Source organism: Mesoplodon mirus (assembly GCF_964341445.2).
Source record: "Mesoplodon mirus genome assembly, chromosome: 10".
Taxonomy (NCBI): Eukaryota; Metazoa; Chordata; class Mammalia; order Artiodactyla; family Ziphiidae; genus Mesoplodon; species Mesoplodon mirus.
Genome location: NC_138986.1, coordinates 92,636,455 through 92,655,701, shown reverse-complemented (window position 1 = coordinate 92,655,701; position 19,247 = coordinate 92,636,455). Strand labels below are relative to the sequence as shown.

General features: G+C 42.3%; 1 protein-coding gene across 2 annotated transcripts in view; it reads left to right on the top strand.

The window, feature by feature from the left end:
- The window catches only part of IMPG1 (interphotoreceptor matrix proteoglycan 1), a gene marked incomplete at both ends in the record, with an annotated part of 86,793 nt that extends 68,022 nt beyond the window's left edge, over positions 1–18,771 (top strand). For both annotated transcript variants that reach the window (XM_082634021.1, XM_082634020.1), the window contains 3 exons: positions 10,140–10,305; positions 17,118–17,190; positions 18,694–18,771. In XM_082634021.1, coding sequence (XP_082490147.1) covers positions 10,140–10,305; positions 17,118–17,190; positions 18,694–18,771 — 317 coding nt within the window. The remainder of the gene's footprint in view (positions 1–10,139; positions 10,306–17,117; positions 17,191–18,693) is intronic.
- Positions 18,772–19,247: the final 476 nt, after the last annotated feature.

Below are 19,247 nucleotides of genomic sequence, written 5' to 3'. Positions count from 1 at the left end.
ATGGGGGACACAGAAATACTTCCATGCCCAGGAGCCACAAGGGTCCCACTGAGTTTCACTCTAAGGAAAGGGAGGTTGAAGAAAGAAGCCAGTGTAAAGTTTAGTTGAGCTGAGGGGACTGTTAAAGCCCTCTTGGTCAGAGGATGTAGCATTTCTTTTCTATGCCCCAGTTTTATTATATTTATAGGCAATGCCCGGACAGACCAATTATTTAGTTCCATTTGAAAATTTGAAACAAAACCCAGTCAAGTGCTTTTCTTTTCTTTTGGCCTAACGTCAGGGTAGAAAAGTAGTTTGTGGTAGCAATGCCGGGAGTGGGGGGTTATTATTCCTTTACTACTTTGGGACTAAAGAGAAGAAAGAAGATAGACTCTGAAAACCCTCATGAGATTTCCAGGTGAATTTCACCCCACATTCAGATCAGCATCGAGTCGTCTGGCTGTATCCTCTAAAGGAGGGTCAGCACTTTCTCAGGCCAGATGGCATCTGCAGAGGCGCAGACAGGTAGGAGAAGCCACACACGCTGTTTGTACTGTGTGTGGTTTGCCTTTCACCTTTTGAAACTCCCTGAATAAATGAATCTCTGATATAAAAAGTATAAACCAATGTTAGAACTATCTGATTTATCAACCAAAAAAAAGAAAAAAATCACGGCCTGCTCAGTATTCTGCTGGCATCCCCAGCAACTAGAGTTGTCTTTCATTTAAGCTGCTGTGAAAATTCTTCAGAAGCATGTAGAGCTTTTATGCCAGTTAGGTGTGCAGGTTGAAGATTTCAAAAATGCAAAACTACATATAACTTATTCTGACTTATTCTCTCCTTGAATTCCTAAAATTCCTCCTCAAAAACAGGCAGACCTCAAGGCTGGTAAATGGTAAACACTGAAATTAACTACAGTCTGGCATCCTAGATGCTTCCAGCCAGAATGTGGATCAACAAACTCATTTTCTCTGGAAAGTGCATAATTTGTAAGATTCGCACTTACTCACCAGCTCTGAGAAGATGGTAGATGTCACTCAACACAATAATGACAATAAAAATAACAGCTACTGTTGATTGACACTATTTTTTAATCTTAATAAGTAACTACACAAAGTTATTATTTCCCCCCATTACACAGTTGGAGAAACTGTTTCCTAAAACTATAAGTAACTTACCTTTTACTGGTCACAGAGTCACCAAGGGCCGGAGCTGGAATTCAAAGGCAGCTTTGTGTGCTTCCTTCAACTCTACTTACTGCCTCTTTATAAAAAGAAGGCTTGGGCTTCCCTGGTGGCGCAGTGGTTGAGGGTCCGCCTGCCGATTCAGGGAACACGGGTTCGTGCCCCGGTCTGGGAAGATCCCACGTGCCGCGGAGCGGCTGGGCCCGTGAGCCATGGCCGCTGAGCCTGCGTGTCCGGAGCCTGTGCTCTGCAACGGGAGAGGCCACAGCAGTGAGAGGCCCACGTAACGCAAAAAACGAAAGAGTCTTAACCCTCCTACTGGGTATACAGAGGCTGTTTAATCTACTTAGAAAAAGTGACAACACAGTTCAGTCTAATGAATCCTAAATGAACTGTTAGGTTCTACATTTCACCAAGTGAAATTTCCTACAATATTTTGTCATATTCTAGAATGCCAAAAACACAAAAAATCGTTCTCTCAGAAACAAAAGTCCCAAACTTGCAAATGTCCCCTTTCCATGTACTGGTTATTGGCTCTGCTAGGAGTGTCCCTTCCGAGCTGGGGCAGCCACACGAATCCTCTTTCCCGGAGACTCTCCCCAGCTCCCCCATCCTGTCTCCTAGGTCTCTGGCCAGTCTCCTGGGGTTACACTGCTGCTGCCCTGTGCCTCCCGGGGTGCCATCACAGGGATTTTCTGTTAATGTTTGCTTCCGTTACCAGCTGGACTGCCACATACCTTTCACCCCTCTCCAGAGTTTCAACCTGTGCCCTCATCTCACACCCGAACCACCCAATGGAGCTTCCTTAAGACACTCCCAGAGCCCTTCATCCAACCCCTTAATGCAAACCCTCCACACAAGCCTGGGACTCAGCCCAGCTGCAGGGTCACCTCCCACAGCCCCTGCTGTCAGGCGTCCCCCTCCACATCCTGGGACACTCAGGCCCTAAGATCAGTGCACCCAGAACACCTCAGTTTAGCTGATACAAAAATGACTGAGCGAGAATTCTTCAACCCTCTGTCCAGGGTAAGACGTGTGTTTGCCCTGGAAATGTTACTGAGAGCCTCCTATAAAGAGTTTGTGGTGGTTTTCTTGAGAATGGTGGAGGATTGAAATGAAACCCTAAGTTTCTTCATTGCATGCCCCTTCAAGCCAGAAAGAAGTCCCATTAATAACTTACTCAATTCCACAAACGTGCATTAAGCTGCAACTACATGCATAGTACTATGCTGTGCGTTACGTATCATTGAATAGTTATTCTCACTCTAATCCTACCCTTTGGCAATAAGTCATAAGCAAAATATTTTTGGCCAGTAATAAAATAACAATAAAACAATAAACATGAACTTAAATGTAGATTTTTTTAAGTTCTTTTCATCACTGAATTGCACAACAGTTCTGGAGCCCGGCTAAAGCTCCGGATGCCTTTGTTCCAGTAGGACGCCTAGAATGGGAGATTTCTATTTGAGCTGGAGGAACGTTAGTGATCGCCTGCTTTCATTACCCCTTTTTATAGAAGGGAGAAATGAGACACAAAGATGCTAAGCTGCATTCCCAAGGCCACAGATAATTGCTGAGAACCAGCTCTTCTCGCCCAGGGTGCCTTCCTGGAGGCTTCAGCATTGACGGCAGGGATTGGCAGGTTAACCCCGCGGCAGGTGCAGCCAAGCCCAGAATGTTCTCAGGACTTGGGAAAGCAAGCCCCATGGGCCTGTGTGGAAGGTGAGGTTCCCCGCACGAACCCCCAGAAGGGCGCCACATTTAGTCAATGACTAAGCACTCAGCACCAAGAACTGAATTAAAATGATAGTCACGCCTTAAGAGGGGAGCAGTCAGACAACTAGCGCTGCATTAGGATTTCCTGGGCTCTAGACCCTTTGCCTTCACGAATATTAATTTTAAACATTAATATTAATAGAAATCTTTAAAATTATATTTTATGTCTGCGGTGGTATAGAGACAGATATAATGCAGATTGGATTATATTAATTTTTTTCTTCTGATTTTAAAGAATTTAAACACGTTCGCGAGCCCCTAAAAGTGTGGTGGGCTAGTGCTTCCCTTGCCCTGCAGATTACCTTCGATCCGGATGTGTGGGGTTGTCATTCCCTGATGCCCCAAGGAAAGGAATGACACGCCCTCCTCCCCACCAACAAAGCCGGAACCGCAAAGCCTAGGTTGTTCGGGGGTTAGGGGGCCCCAGCTCCCCACTTCTCTCAGACGTGAGGCTGGGTCGCGGCCTCCTCGGAACCCCGGGGCCCTGTCTCTGCCTTTTTGAAATGGGAAAAGATGATCCAGGAGTTTGCACCACATGCCCCAGCCGGCCAGGCCCGATCTGCCGCGGTGATCACGGCGTCCTAAGGGCTCTATCAGCGGTCCCCCGAAGCTGATTCTGCCACCGCGCCAATTCCAGGCGGACCTCGCCTCCCTCCACCGGTGCGCTCCGCAAAGCGGCTTTTAAGCCGACAAAAATCAGTCCGGGCTCTTATCATTTCATCCCCTGAATCTATTCCTACTTCTTTTGCTATTGAGCGCCATCTAGCGATCACTAGGTTTCATCGCATTAAAATGTTAAAAAACAAACAGAAAAAAAAAAAAAAAAAAAGTCCACAGAAGAGTCCTAACAGGCCCTCAGCCCCGGCCAGACCAAACGAAGCCTGAGTTCCAGCCATACTGAACTGAAATCCTGCCCTAGGACGGGACTCGATTAAAGGAGATGCCTCACTTCCGGTCTAGCACGTGAGTGTTAGGACCGCGCAAGGGAAGGGGATGATGAAATGGTAAAGAATGATGAAGAACAGGGCAGAAAGGCAATCAGTACTCAGCCCCAAGGATGCGGAGCAAGTGACAGGACGATCTGGGGGGAGGGGTGGGTGCAATGAACCGGACTTAGTGACAGGTGGGCCTGAGACCCTCAGAGCGCTGGCGGGAAACAAGAGTCTATTTTCAGGCGTGAGTGCACTTGGGACCAGAAACAGAGGGTTGGAAAAAAGACCGTCTTGGACCATCAGGAACCTATGGATTTATAAGCTGCTTGATGACCTGGATCGTAATCTTTTTAACTATAACTGTAAAGTGCTTTCAGGTGTCCTCTGCAGGCAGGGGGTATTCATTTAAATGCGTTTTGATCACATGATGTAGGGCTGAGAGACCACCTTCCTCCGTCAGCAGCTGGGAATACTTTTCAAGACCTTTGAAATGCACACCAAAGACATGATAGAAGCAAATCCAGGGTAGAAAATGATACATAAAATGTGCATGCACTGGAAATCTCAAAATGATCCAAGCCCCACATGGCAGCTCCGTTACTGCAAGTCATGTTCATTGCTGTCACATTTGAACAACAGAAAGAAATGTGGAGCCACCGTTTGTCAGACTGTGCTTTCTATAAGGGAAGCTTTCTGCCTCATGAAGGAGCAGTGGCAGATGAGGGTTTTGAGCTTGCTTTAGTTAGGAGATTATGGTTCAGAGGAAAGCATTCCTGGACATCTGATGTGTGAACCAATGAGACCGGAGATGCTGGCGAGTTTCGCCTCCCCACCCTCTCTCCCTCATCCCTATTCACCCCTCCAAGCCCTGAAGGGCCTCCTGGAAACCCCATATTTGAAACCACTAAAATGATGTCAAAAGCTGAACACCGTAACATATGGATGTTAATCTTGGGTCATACTTACTACCTAAAATGGGCTTCAATTTCCTTACCTGGGAAAATGAGGTCAGCACTGTCTACTTTGGAAGATTATTGTGACTATTAATGAAGACACATGTTTAAAGTGCCCAGCACAGTGCTAACCAAACAGTAACCCTCATTACGTGTGCGTTCCCTGTTCATATAAATAATTGCCATTGTGCTCCTGGCGAAGCTGGAGGTTCAGGATCATGATTTCTGGGGCCAAGTCAGGGACAAGGCCTGAAGTGAAATGACACCAGTGCTGTGACTATGGTCGAAACCACATGGGAAGCCAAGGACCAAGTGCCAGGATGAACCTGGACCTTTCCCACCTGCTCCAAACGAGAAGCTACTAACACAGTCAACTCACTGAGTGCCCTGGGCCGCCTCTACAGAGAGATTGTCAAACTTGCTCTGAAGAAGAGCTATCCATGTGGATTAAGGATAGAATATTAAGACATTTTGCTAGCAAGCAATTATGATAAGCCCAGAGGATGTCCCAAATCATACTAGGTGTTTGCTGGGTGTGGTACAGGCTGATAGAGAAACCTCTTGGGAGTATGCACCATCAGAACAATCTATTTAAAGGGGATTTCAGTAAACCCAGGAAGCTAAGGCATCATGAGGCCCTCACTTCCTCAAATCCACACACAACCTGATAGTGACTTGAAAATATTCTTCTAGAAAATGGCAGCTAACCATCATTCTAAGGAGAATGAAGAATGACAAAGAAAGAAAATAACAACGTAGGGAAAGCTTTGCTTAAGAAACTTCTACTACTTAAATTTTCATTCATCGTAGAACCATCTCTCCTCTCCTACGGCCCTGCCTCTGCAGAATCAGCCTAAAGCCTAGAGCCCAAAGTTGTAGGTGTCCCTCAAAGAATGATATGTAACTAAAGAGGGTCATTTTTATTTATGAAAAAAATTTTTCATAAATTTTTAAGGTAATAGGAGGGGACGCAGTAAGTGTTGCCTCACAAATTAATGTAAATATTCGTCTCTTCTGTTACGACTCTAATTAACTGAGGTTGCCTTTACCAGCCATGGCCAACAGCTCCTCCTGGGACTCTTTCCTTCCCTGGAAGCTGTCCTCACACAGTCCACAAGATGCGGGGCCAGGGGGAAGGGGGAGGACTTGAGCTCAAACAGCCTTGACCTTGGCAACATTCAACCTCCCTGAGTCTTGGCTTCCTCATCTGCAAAGTGAGCAAATTAGTGGAGAAGGTCTCCAAAATACCTTCTAGCTCTCAAATTCTGCCTCAAATGTAAGGTTTTAAATATGGATAAAATAAAAATCTAAAGCAATTAGCTGGACTGGAATTCTTAATACTAAAGAGTTTGAAGGGCCCATTTGGTATTTGTTGAATGACTGAGTATCTTAGGACCCAGGAAGACGTACACATCAAACCAAAACTGAACTAGGTGACGTGAAGTCTTGTACTGTTCTGTAGGCTGGTCCCAAATAAATAACATGGGAGAAGCAAGTAATCTATAAACTAGGTGCATTTATTTGTCAAATATACCCGATTGATGGCCTCCAGATTTGGATAAATTCATTTCTCCAGTGTTGCCTTACTGTGTTCTGTTCAGCTTTACTGGTACAGAGACATGGACTACGCCTGGCTGGGCTGAAGGAAATATTGGTAAACAGAAACACTGGGCTTCCCTAGTGGCGCAGTGGTTGAGATTCCGCCTGCCGATGCAGGGGACACGGGTTCATGCCCCAGTCCGGGAAGATCCCACATGCCGCGGAGCGGCTAGGCCCGCGAGCCATGACCACTGAGCCTGCGTGTCCGGAGCCTGTGCTCCACAACGGGAGAGGCTGCAACAGTGAGGCCCGCGTACCGCAAAAAAAAAAACAGAAACATTTTTTTAAACAGGAAACTCACGTGGTTATCACACATTTCCTATTACTCTTCAGAGGGGTAGACTCGGTGCATTCAGTCTGCTTTTCCAGTTAAATCTATTTCTCCACTGCACAAAGAGGGCAGTGGAGACGCTGACTATTCCCTCCTGGCCTCTGCTTTCAGGACTGCAGGCCTGGCTGTCAAGTTGCTGACAGCTGTTATTTATTAAACCAGGCCCTGGACATGAAACACCTGGGTTGTCAGGGTAAATCTGAGTCATTTTCTAAACAGTGACAAGGATCCCTTTGCATGGCCGGCTTTAGGACTGTGAGGCAGGGAAACCCGTTCGCATTAGCCATATGGACCCTCAAGTTGCAGAGAAATACGACTTTACGTAAAAACGTAGCAGGTCTACTTTGCTGGGAGACCCCAAAGTGTTTTCAAGGACCTGCTCTTGCCCTCCCTCCGCGTGGGCTGGTCTAGCTAACCCCCTCGCTCTCCTTTTCCACCACGAGGAGGCGCTAGATCGGGACAGTGAACACGAGGGTCCGTGGAATTCTCGCCCCACAAGCTGCACCCCACCCACCTGCACAGCTTCTGTGGTCAGTAAACTTGGCAAAGCGGCTGACGCCAGCCTTCACTTGAAGATGAGCAATAGATATTCGCTTATTAGCGACTCTAAGAGGTTTAAAAGTAAAAAGAGAAGGAGGTGCAGCTGGAGGGAGAGAGAGTCCAGGGGAAAGAGAGAGAAACCGGTTATGTTTATTTCACGCAGCATTTAAAAAAAACTTATTTAGCCACCAAACCTATTTTTAACATAAAACTTAACTACATCCTGCTCAATTCGAGTTCTGCAAATGTTCCCGCTTGGGAAATACTATACCAGACGATCACTGAAGCAATCCTAATTCTGAAACTTCTAAGATCTATTTACATATTTTCTAAAGCACAAGTCTGATCACAGCCCTCCCCTGCTCCCAAATCCTCCATGGCTCCCACCTGCCTGTAAGGTCCAAATTCCTTTTTTTTTTTTTATTGGAGTATAATTGCTTTACAATGGTGTGTTAGTTGCTGCTATATAACAAAGTGAATCAGTTATACATATACATATGTTCCCATATCTCTTCCCTCATGCGTCTCCCTCCCTCCCACCCTCCACATCCCACTCCTCTAGGTGGTCACAAAGCACCGAGCTGATCTCCCTGTGCTATGCGGCTGCTTCCCACTAGCTATCTATTTTACGTTTGGTAGTGTATATATGTCCATGCCACTCTCTCACTTTGTCACAGCTTACCCTTCCCCCTCCCCGTATCCTCAAGTCCATTCTCAAGTAGGTCTGTGTGTTTATTCCCATCTTACCCCTAGGTTCTTCATGACCATTTTTTTTAATTCCATATATATGTGTTAGCATACGGTATTTGCCCAAATTCCTTAGCACGACATTCAAGACCCAGCGGAGCTTGGCCTGCACGTACCTCTCCAGTCTCAAGTCCCTTCCTCCCTGTGCACGAGTCTCTGCTCTCCCCCTTGCTGGGCTTCCCCTGCACCCTCTTCACATGGCCGTTGCTTTCCCACCTCTGTGCCTCTGTTCATGCTGGGCCCAGTCGGAGTGCCTTTCCTAGTCGTTGCACATCAAATGCAACCCACTTTAGACACACAGTTCAACAGTCCCCTCCCAGATAGCTCTTATCTAACATACCCTCACAGTTAGAGCCCTTATACTAGACAAGACACTGGGCTTCTTGTGTAGAAACATCTGTGTATATGTCTTATTGTCCCCTAGGGTTCTTGAAAGAGTGGCTTCATACCCAACTGCCTGTCCTCTAGCTCCTAACACATAATAGGTGCTTATTGAAATAATCTGAAGGGTAAATGGCAGATGTGATTCAACAGGAAACCTTCCGGGCAGAAAAGAACAGTGGTCTGGGGGCCAGAGGCCTGTTCTGGTTCTGCCATCAGCATGTGGGGACGTGGGCCTTTTGCTTCTCCACCCGAGAGCTCGGTATGCTCAGCTGTAGAAAGACGGGGAAGGGGCTGGCAGGGGCCACAGGCCTTCCAGAGCTAAATTGTCTGAGATTCTCTTGATTTATACTCCACCTTACAAAGAACTTGAGGCAATCCTACAGAATTAAGAATAGAGTGAAAGAGAACAATTGATGACAAAAAAAGAACAGAGCCCTGAGGTCTATTTGAATTTTCCAAATGGGGCCTTAGGGATCACAAGAGACTGAGAAAAAGAGATTTTTTAAAATCAAGTAATCATTCTGAGTTCTCAAAACTGTCCATAAAAACGACTGACTATTTTATTACTTCTAAGGTATCCCTCATCTTAAATATATAAGATCACCAATTCATCTCTGCAGAAAATGCTTGCCTTTAAAAAAACCTAATGAACAAAAAAAATTTTTTTGAAGTATATTTGATTTACCATGTTTTCAGGTGTACAGCAAAGTGATTCAGTTATATACATATATATTTTTTCAGGTTCTTTTCCATTACAGGTTATTACAAGATACTGAATATAGTTCCCTATGCTATATAGTAGGACCTTGTTGTTTATCTATTTTATATATAGTAGTGTGTATCTATTCATCCTAATTCCCAGTTCATCCCTCCCCACCCCCTTTCCCCTTTGGTAACCGTAGTTTATTTTCTATGGCTGTGAGTCTATTTCTGTTTTGTAAATAAATTCTTTTGTATCATTTTTTTAGATTCCACATATAAGTGATATCATATGATATTTGTCTTTCTCTGTCTGACTTACTTCACTTAGTATGATAATCTCTAAGTCCATCCATGTTGCTGCAAATGGAATTATTTCATTCTTTTTATGGCTGAGTAATATTCCATTGTATATATGTACCACGTCTTCTTTATCCATTCATCTGTTGATGGACACTTAGGTTGCTTCCATGTCCTGGCTATTGTATATAGTGTTGCTATGAACATTGGGGTGCGAGTATCTTTTTGCATTAGAGTTTTCGTCTTTTCCAGATGTATGCCCAGGAAAAAAATTTAATTCTCTAATACACTAGTTATCAAAATGTGCTCCCCAGGTCAGATACATCAACATCATCTGCGTTAGAGAATTTTTTTAATGTTCCCTTTGTTAGTGCCTTAGAAGTACAAATTCTCTGTCCTCAAACTTCCTGCATCAGAAACTGTGAGGGGGGTGCCCAGGAGCCTGTTTTAACAAGGCCTCTAGATGATTCTGATGGACACCAGTTTGTGCATAATTATGTTTGGAGCTAAATATGTTATCACGTGTATCTATAAACTCATTTATCAAAGATACAGAAATGTGTGGTTCCCTTTTCTCTCCACTCTTTTCTCACTCTCGTACAGTTCACTCCGAAGTGGGGTGATGGCAAATCTATGTGGTCCCTCATCTCTGACTTCTGCACGATCCACTGCTCAGGCGTCCCTACACCAATAAAATCTGCCCTGTTTTTTACAGCTGATCAAGCAGACCCCTGCAAATTCCTGGCCTGTGGGGAATTCGCCCAGTGTGTGAGGAATGAATGGACCGAGGAAGCCGAGTGTCGCTGCCGAGCGGGGTACCCTGGGCCCTGTGCCCCCGGGGAGGACTGTGACAACACTCCAGGGAAGGGAGCACCGTGCAGGTGGGTCTAGCACCGCGACACTCAGACCCAAGAATTAGTCACTCAGGCTTCTGAGACACCCATCATTAGCATGAATTCATGCAATCCCATAAACCCATGGTTCTCAAACTTCAGTGAACACCAGAATCTCTCAGAGAACTTGTGAAAGCACACATGGCTGGGCCCTGCGAGGCTGTTTGCGATTCGGTAGGTCTGTGAGGGCCCAGGTACGACTGCTGCTACTGCTGGTCCCAGGACCACACTTTGAGAACCATTGGCCCTAAGCCTTTCTGCAGGATTTCATTAAGGCCAATAAGGGAAGAAAAAAGAGCCTGCATCAGCTTTAAGACAGAACACCACGTGACCTACTACCTTAATCGGTGTCTATGTGTCTAATATTTGAGATTTTCCCTGGTTGCAAACACATTAGCTGTCATCATAAGAAAGCTGAAAAATATAGAAAATGATGAGAAGGAAGATTAAAAGCCTGTATAATTCATCACATTAATTGATGTACTTCTTTACATAGAATTTTCCAAAGCAAAATGGAATTAGACTGGCTTCTTATTTTAGAGTCAGCTTTTTTTACTTAGAACGTTCTCCCATGTCATTAAATATTTTCTGTAGCATCATTTTTTTTTAAATTTATTTTTGGCTGTGTTGGGTCTTCGTTGCTGTGCATGGGGTTTCTCTAGTTGCAGCAAGCGGGGACTACTCTTTGTTGCGGTGTGTGGGCTTCTCATCCTGGTGGCTTCTCTTGTTGCAGAGCCCAGGCTCTAGGCACGCAGGTTTCAGTAGTTGTGGCACACAGGCTCAGTAGTTGTGGCACATGGGCTTAGTTGCTCCGCGGCATGTGGGATCTTCCCAGACCAGGGCTCAAACCCGTGTCCCCTGCATTGGCAGGCGGATTCTCAATGACTGCGCCACCAAGGAAGTCCCTGTAGCAGCATTTTTAATGTTTACATGGTAAGCCATTCTCTAGATATGTTATACGTTGAATCAGTCCTTCATTTCTGAAGCTCTTTAGAAGGAGGAAAAGGAAGTAAGATGTAATTGGCCTTCTATTCACAAACTAGACTTTAGGGCATAGGTTGCCTTATGAACAAACAGGGAGCCCAATGGGTCCTAATTCTTCTCCAAGTCCTGTGTCACCCAGTGAAGCTCTGCCTGGGGGGCCTCTGTCCTCAGAAGTCTTCTCCCGAGCCTGTCCCGAGCTTCCCCAGTCCTGAGCTTCCAAGCACACACTCTTGAACATTTCCTCCGCGAGGACCACCTTGACCCATGTCTTTATTAGATCATCCTGTTTTTGTCACTGTCCTCTCATTCATTCTCGTGGCTGCTGTCCCTAATTTCCCACCAGGGGGACTTGTGGCAAGCTGCTTCCACAATTGACAAGAAACAAGAGAGACTGAGCCCTTTTCTTGATGAAACATACCCTGTTCCTTTAATGTATTAACATTTTAAAGACCATTATCCAATAAGAGTTAAGAAGCAATATTCTGGAGTCAGACAAATTGTGATTAAAATGTTGGCTTAGCAATTTACTAATCAGGTGACTTTCAACAAATTCCCTAACTTCTCTAAACCTCCATTTTTTTCATTGGATAGTGAGACCAATAAAAAAAAACCCTGTTGGGTTGCTGCAGGGGGTATATGAAATTACATTTATAAAGCTTCTTAACAAATAACATAAAACACAGAGTATACATTCAGGTAAGGGAAGATTATGATGATGCTGACAGTTTTCTCTGAGTTAATCTCAATCCTGACAGAATTCTTTATGGAATTTGACATTCTGGTTCTAAAGTTCCTCTGGAAATAAAAATGTACAAAAGAAAATCTTGAAGTACAATGGTGGAGAGGCTGCTCTATAAGATAGAAATACATAAAATAATAATATTTAAACCACTAAGATAGACACAGACCTAGATGATAGATCAACAGAACATATATAAGCCCCAAACAAAGCCCTATATATCAAAGAATTTATTTTAACAAGCATTTCAAATCAGTAGGGAAAGTATAGACTTGTCAATAATGATTAGAGTACAACTGGCCTTCCATTTGGAAAAATAAAATATTAGTTTCTTACCACACACAAATCAATTCAAATCAAAGATTCAAACCTAGGATTGAAACTATGAAAATATGAAGAAGTTCTTTTATATTTCTATAAATTAGGCTAAAAAAGGCTTCCCTAATAAGACCTCAATCCAAGAAGACATTTTCCCCATAGGGGAAAAGACACCATAAATAAAATTAACAGATAAACAACAAGGTGGGAGAAAAATATTTACAACTTATAGACAAAGGATGAACATCCATACTAATAAGAGCTCCTACACATCAATAAAAGGCAAACATACTAATATTAAAATGAGTAAAGAATATAGAGGCAAGTTCATAGAAGAAATCCAAATGACCCGTGAAACATAGGAAAAAGTATTCAATCTCACAGTAATTAGGGAAATCTAAAAACAATGAGGATATATCATTAGCTACTCATGAGTTTGGCAAGAGAAGGTCAAAAATATCCAGTGTGGGTAACATCAGGGAAAACTAGTTCTATCAGGCATTGCTGTTGGGTGTATTAATTGGAAAAACATTTTTTCAAGAGAAATTTGTCAATATCTATAAAATTTTAAATTTGGCTCAGATACTCTACTGGGTAAATAATTGTTTAGACAATTATTCCTACAAAAATCATTGCACTTTGCAATGTTCACAGTACCATTGCTTTGAATCATGAAATAATTGCACAGCCCATCAAAAGGGGAACAGTTAAATACATAGTGTGGTGTATTATTCACTGTGGAACATGGCAGTTAAAAGCGGTAACATAGTCTACTGGAACTGCCATAGGAAAAGACCAGGACATTTCATTAAATGAGAAAAGTAAATTTCAGGATAAAAATCCTGTTTACATAATATATCAATAACAAAAATATGTACTTATAAGTATATTAGTTTCAACCATATGGCATTGCCATTTTGCCAGTTAGAAATCATCAAATATTGACAATGTAGTATGATTCAATGTAATATGTAAGTAAAAGCATAGCAAATATATGGAATAATAAGTACATTTAGCTATCATTCCAGTTAACAATGGAAAGGAGCAGATTTGGGGTCCAAAATGTTAAAAATGAGAATATGTCATGTATCACATACATAACTTAAAAGAAAGGGGGGAGGGAAGGAAGAAAGGATCGATGAGTAAGGCTCTAATAAGATGAAAAAGGAGAAGGGGGATGCATGTGGCTTTTATGAACAATGAATTCAATTTTTATTTTAATCACCCTATTTCCTGCTTCAGATGGCTATACAATTTGTAATTTTAATCATCCTCCTTCTTGAGTAAGAAAGACCACTTTAGTTCTGGGTTGTCATAAATGAGGTCAACAGAGCAAAGCATAAGGTGATCTGGAAATGAGCGGCTCTCACGAAGTTTTGCTGTATCTAATCCCTCCACCTGTGCCTGCCTCTGGGGGCTGACACGGACTTCTGGTATTCAAATACACAGAAATAAGGTGCCCCTTACACCAGTTCAATTCAACAAACTTTTTTCAGCGCTCATTGCCATGTTAGATGCTGGATAATAGATAGGAAGGGAAGGAGAGAGAAAGGGAGTAGGTACAAGCTTCCAGTTATAAGATAGGTAAGTACTATGGATGTAATGTACAACATGATAAATAGAATCACCACTGCTGTTCAGTATACATGAAAGCTGTGAAGAGAATAAACCCTAAGAGCTCTCACCACAAGGAAAAAAATTTTTTTCTATGTCTTTAACTTTGCATCTATATGAGGTGATGGATGTTCACTAAACTTATGGTGATAATCATTTCATGATGTATGTGAGTCAAATCATTATGTTGGACACCTTAAACTTATACAGTGCTGTATGTCAATTACATCTCAATGAAACTGGAAGGGAAAAAAAGATTAGAGGCTTTAAAGTTAGTCCCAAGTTCAAACTTGAGCTCTACCCCAAACTAGTTGTAACCTTAAGCTACATTTCTCCCCCTTTAAACCTCAAATTCTCATCTATACAATGGGGATAACAGGAATAAATTTAGGTAAGAAATACATAGATGTTCCTCGGTGTCACCTGCTCAGCTGCTAGCATTATTATAGCTGTGTGACAATTGTAAACAAAAGGCAGCCCTGTAAGGAAAAACTGATTCCCTACCTGGCACTTAAAACTAAACTCAGAAGGGAATCAGTTGAGGACATTCAAAAAGCAGCATTTTCTAATGAATTACGAACTTGGTTGCATTTCTGTTAGTCCACCTGAAAGTGAAGGAAGAGATGGGGAAGGTACACTGAGAGCAAGTGCCCTACTGAGAAGGTGAGGCCATCGACACACAGTGGGCATTTGAAGCTGGTTCAGTTCTTCATTCTGGGGCCAAGTCATTGTCATTCACTGCATTTTCACCTTTATTTTTCCTTCTCTTCTTTTCCTCCACTCAATATTTATGAACATACACCCTACATTTTTCATTTCCCTCAATTTTCAATGTTCTATACATAGAATCAGTTGTACTAGGAACTTACTTGGCAAGATTCTCCCAAGAATAAACAAAATTTTCATTTTCAACTGTCTCTTTTTAGGCTTGATGAGTTTGACTTTTATTAATCACAATTACCATTATAAATACACAGAAAATGCAAAGCTACATCTAACAGAGTAAATTATTCACAATTTCTCCTCTTCAGAACTAAAAATTTTCACTTTGTCCTTTAACTTAATAGGGCTAATGTGTCCTCTGTGACACTATTTATAATAATGAAAGTCATTTCAAATATAGGGGCCAGATTAAGTAAATGATGATAAAAAGTGACATTTATAAGGAGGTTTTAATAATATGGAGGTACTTGTTTTAACCACAGCAAGATCACAAATTTGCTCACATTGTACACCTCAGATGGGGCAGGGTAGGGGGAGGTCCATTTTTTTTGCCTCTAGAATCTATTCCTATTTCCCTTTTTGAGCCTGTTCTCCACTGGATAGTAGGGGAGGGGGAAATAAGACAGGGAGAGCTTGGAGTTTAATATAATCCAATCCAGTTTTTAAGAACTCCATGTGATTAATAGTTCAAGCAATCACTTTAGGCAACTCAATTCCCTTGGGATATTTAGGCTCAGAGGTCCTCTCCCATTCCTCTCTCTTCTCCAAGGTGGTATCTGGATGTGTGGCAGAGCGGGGTTGGCCCTCTTTGTCTTACAAGATCCTTTGAAAAGTTTCCATTTCCATTGTCCCCTCACCTGTGATCTCTTAGTCCTGACTCCAGGGTTTTTTAGTTTTTTGTTTTTTGGGTTTTTTGGGCTGCATTGGGTCGTCCTTTGTTGCTGCGCGGGCTTTCTCTAGTTGCGGTGAGCGGGGGCTACTCTCCATTGCGGTGCGCGGGCTTCTCATTGCGGTGGCTTCTCTCTCTTTTTTTTTTTTTTTGCAGTACGCGGGCCTCTCACTGCTGTGGCCTCTCCCGTTGCGGAGCACAGGCTCCGGACGTGCAGGCTCAGCGGCCATGGCTCACGGGTCCAGCTGCTCTGCGGCACGTGGGATCCTCCCGGACCGGGGCACGAACCCACGTCCCCTGCATCGGCAGGCGGACTCCCAACCACTGCGCCATGGTGGCTTCTCTTGTTGTGGAGCACGGGCTCTAGGCACGCGGGCTCAGTAGTTGTGCCTCAGGGGCTTAGTTGCTCCGCGGCATGTGGGATCTTCCCGGACCAGGAATTGAACCGTGTCCCCTGCATTGGCAGGTGGATTCTTAACCACTGCGCCACCAGGGAAGTCCCGGCCCCTGGTATTCTTGGAGCCTCCAATTTGCCCAACCAGGGCAAGTAGGAACCCAAAATGCTACCTTAGCTGGTGGTAGGAGGAACTTGTTACTCAGCCTCTTCAAACCACATGTCTCTCCTCACTCTTCTGCCTTCTTCCCATCAAGCACTAGGGCCAGACAGGGTTTCCCTCCTTCCTACAATGATATACCCTCCTTCCCCCTTTCCTTGATATTATAATGGACAGAATGCTGAGAGAAAGAAAAGAGTTTACTGCGTTTATTGAGAAGGGAACATATATCATAAAATATCTCACAAATATTACACCCATTTTATAATGTAAAGAGTGAAAAAGCAAGGCGCAAAATGTTTATACAGTATCGTCAGAAATTATATGTATGTAGAAAAGCCTGGAATTATATACACCAAATTTTAAAATAAACTTTTTAAAAGTTTTTTTAAACTGTATGAACAAAATATTATTACAGAGTTGTTTTTCAGTAACCATAACTCAGAATTTGACTTTAAAAATAACTCCAGGGGCTTCCCTGGTGGCGCAGTGGTTGAGAGTCCGCCTGCCGATGCAGGGGACACGGGTTCGTGACCCGGTCCGGGAAGATCCCACCTGCTGCGGAGCGGCTGGGCCCGTGAGCCATGGCTGCTAAGCCTGTGCGTCCGGAGCCTGCGCTCTGCAACAGGAGAGGCCACAACAGTGAGAGGCCCGCGTACCGCAAAAAAAACAACAAAAAACAAAAAAACGCCACTTCTTGCAAGATAAAGTTACCACTCATCTTTCCCGTGAGCTTTGTTCAATCCTTCTGGGACCACTGCCTATGAAACAGTAAAGCCACCTGGAAGGCAAAACTCGGGGCAGAGGTGGGCTGGTGCACAAAGCATATCTCCTCCAACTCTAATGGAAGGCACTTGCAAAAATACGCTACTTTCATTTATCATAATAATTTTAGAACTAAAATAGTAGAAAGCCGTGGTTGCTCTTAATGTTGATAAGCCCAGGAAACAGGATATCTTGTTTTTGCTTTCTTTTGCAGGTCACCAGATCAATCTAAAAACCAAGTGTATGAAAATAGTGTTAAAAAGTTCCAAAATCAGCAAAATAACAAGGTAAAATCCCATTTTCATATGTTGGTTTTAATTACTGAATATAAATTTTGAAGGAAATTAAAAACACTTCTGGGCCTGACTCTTAAATAGAGATAAGAAAAAGCAGTTTTCCTTTATTTGCCAAGCTTTTTTATTTAGTATTTTAAGAGGGAAAAAGGCATTTCCTGGTACAAAAAGTATAGAGACAGGGGCTGGCATTAACTGAAATGTGTAGACAAAACAATAAAATAACAGAAAAAAATCCAAGTATTTTATAATATTCCTAACCTTTTCTTTAAAAATATACATGCAATTTATCAAATGCATTTGAACAACACTGAATTTCTCATAATGATTTATATTCCTGGAACTGAGTAATTAGATATATAGACATATATATATATATATAGATATATAGATATATAGATATAATATATGTGTATGTGTAATTATCTATATACATGTATATATATTATATATATACATGTATATGTATATTATGTGTGTATATATGTATATATTCTTATAAAGTATTTTTATTTCAAATAATCAGCTAAAGCAGAAATATGAAGAAACATGATTTGTGAACAATGAGTAACCTCAAAAATTCCTAAAAGTTCATCCTCAGATAAGTGTTCCTTCCAGTGTCCTAGATGTCTCTTTCAAAATACTCATCCATTCAATCAACTTTTTTGACTAAATTTTATTTTACAAAGGGAAATAACTTATCTAATAAGCAGGTTAAATATAGCCTACATAGAGCTTTTTAAATAACTTTCGGAAAATACCTTCGATAATTTTTAGCCTAAAATTACCTAGTTTCAAAAATTATAACTAGTCTTTGATGGTAAAAAAGAGTGATAATCAGCCAGTGTCCGCTCTACCTGAGGTCTCTCTCTCTCTATATAGTGCTAGATGGAAACAAACATGGCAAAGTTTGCAATTGAAACTAGTCATTACGGTCAACATACACTCCAGAAGGATACTGAGGCCATTACACCAAACGCTAATCATAAGTTCATGTGTCCAAGTGCACACAAGGAATAATGTGTGCCATTTTGACTTCCTGAAACAAAGAAAATTGAGAAGACAGAAAAGGTTCAGACTTGGGCCATAAAATGACAATAGGACACAGGATCTGATATTAATAAAATGCCCAGGATGAAGTATACACCAACTGAATCTGGAAGTACCAGGTAGAATTAGGAACCACATTTCAAATGAGGAAGCAGCTTAGAGTAATGGTGCTTGCTATGGTTGGAAGGGAACATGTTGACTTTGATTCACAAATTATTTGCCATCCCTGCTTCAAGAGATTGATTCAGTCTGAGAAGATTTAAGAAGAATAGTAGGTTTAAGAATTCTTAGTAGGTTGTAAAGTTAGGAATCTTTCCCACCTTTCAAAGAATATATCCTAAATGGCAAGCATATTATGTCATCTACCAGCAGAGGTAATACTGGAATGAACCATTGGTTTGACCTTGGGTGACATTTTTTAATCTCTTAAAACTATTTCTCTTCCAGGTAACCAGGAAAAGAAATTCTGAATCACTGACTGTAGGATATGAAGAATTTAACCATCAAGACTGGGAAGGAAATTAAAAACTGAAAATGTACAAGTTATCATTTAATCTATCACAAGAGAGATGGCTTGCTTTCTCAAGGAAAATTATATCCACTCTGTCAAAATTCTGAAAACATAGGCAGGCATATCCACTGGTCATCGATATCTAGGCATGTAGTCAACACTGAGAACCAGGACACATCACATTTCAAATACAGAAGAGTCATGTACTTGAAGACCAAGAAATTCTGAAAAAAAGCAGCTTATTATCAAAACCAAAAACACCACCAGTAAAATGTATTGTGGTTATTCCTCAGTGATAATCAAGGTGATAGCAAACTAACTTTGTGTCCAGCTGCCCTTAAAATATTGTTCACAGGTCATTTACAACAAGTGCAACTTATTATTTGGGGGCAGCGGGGTGGGATATACTGGGAAATAAAGCTCTTCATATTTTAGAATGTACATAAAAGATGAGTACGTATGCAAGGAGGTGCAGGATGAATGCATATAG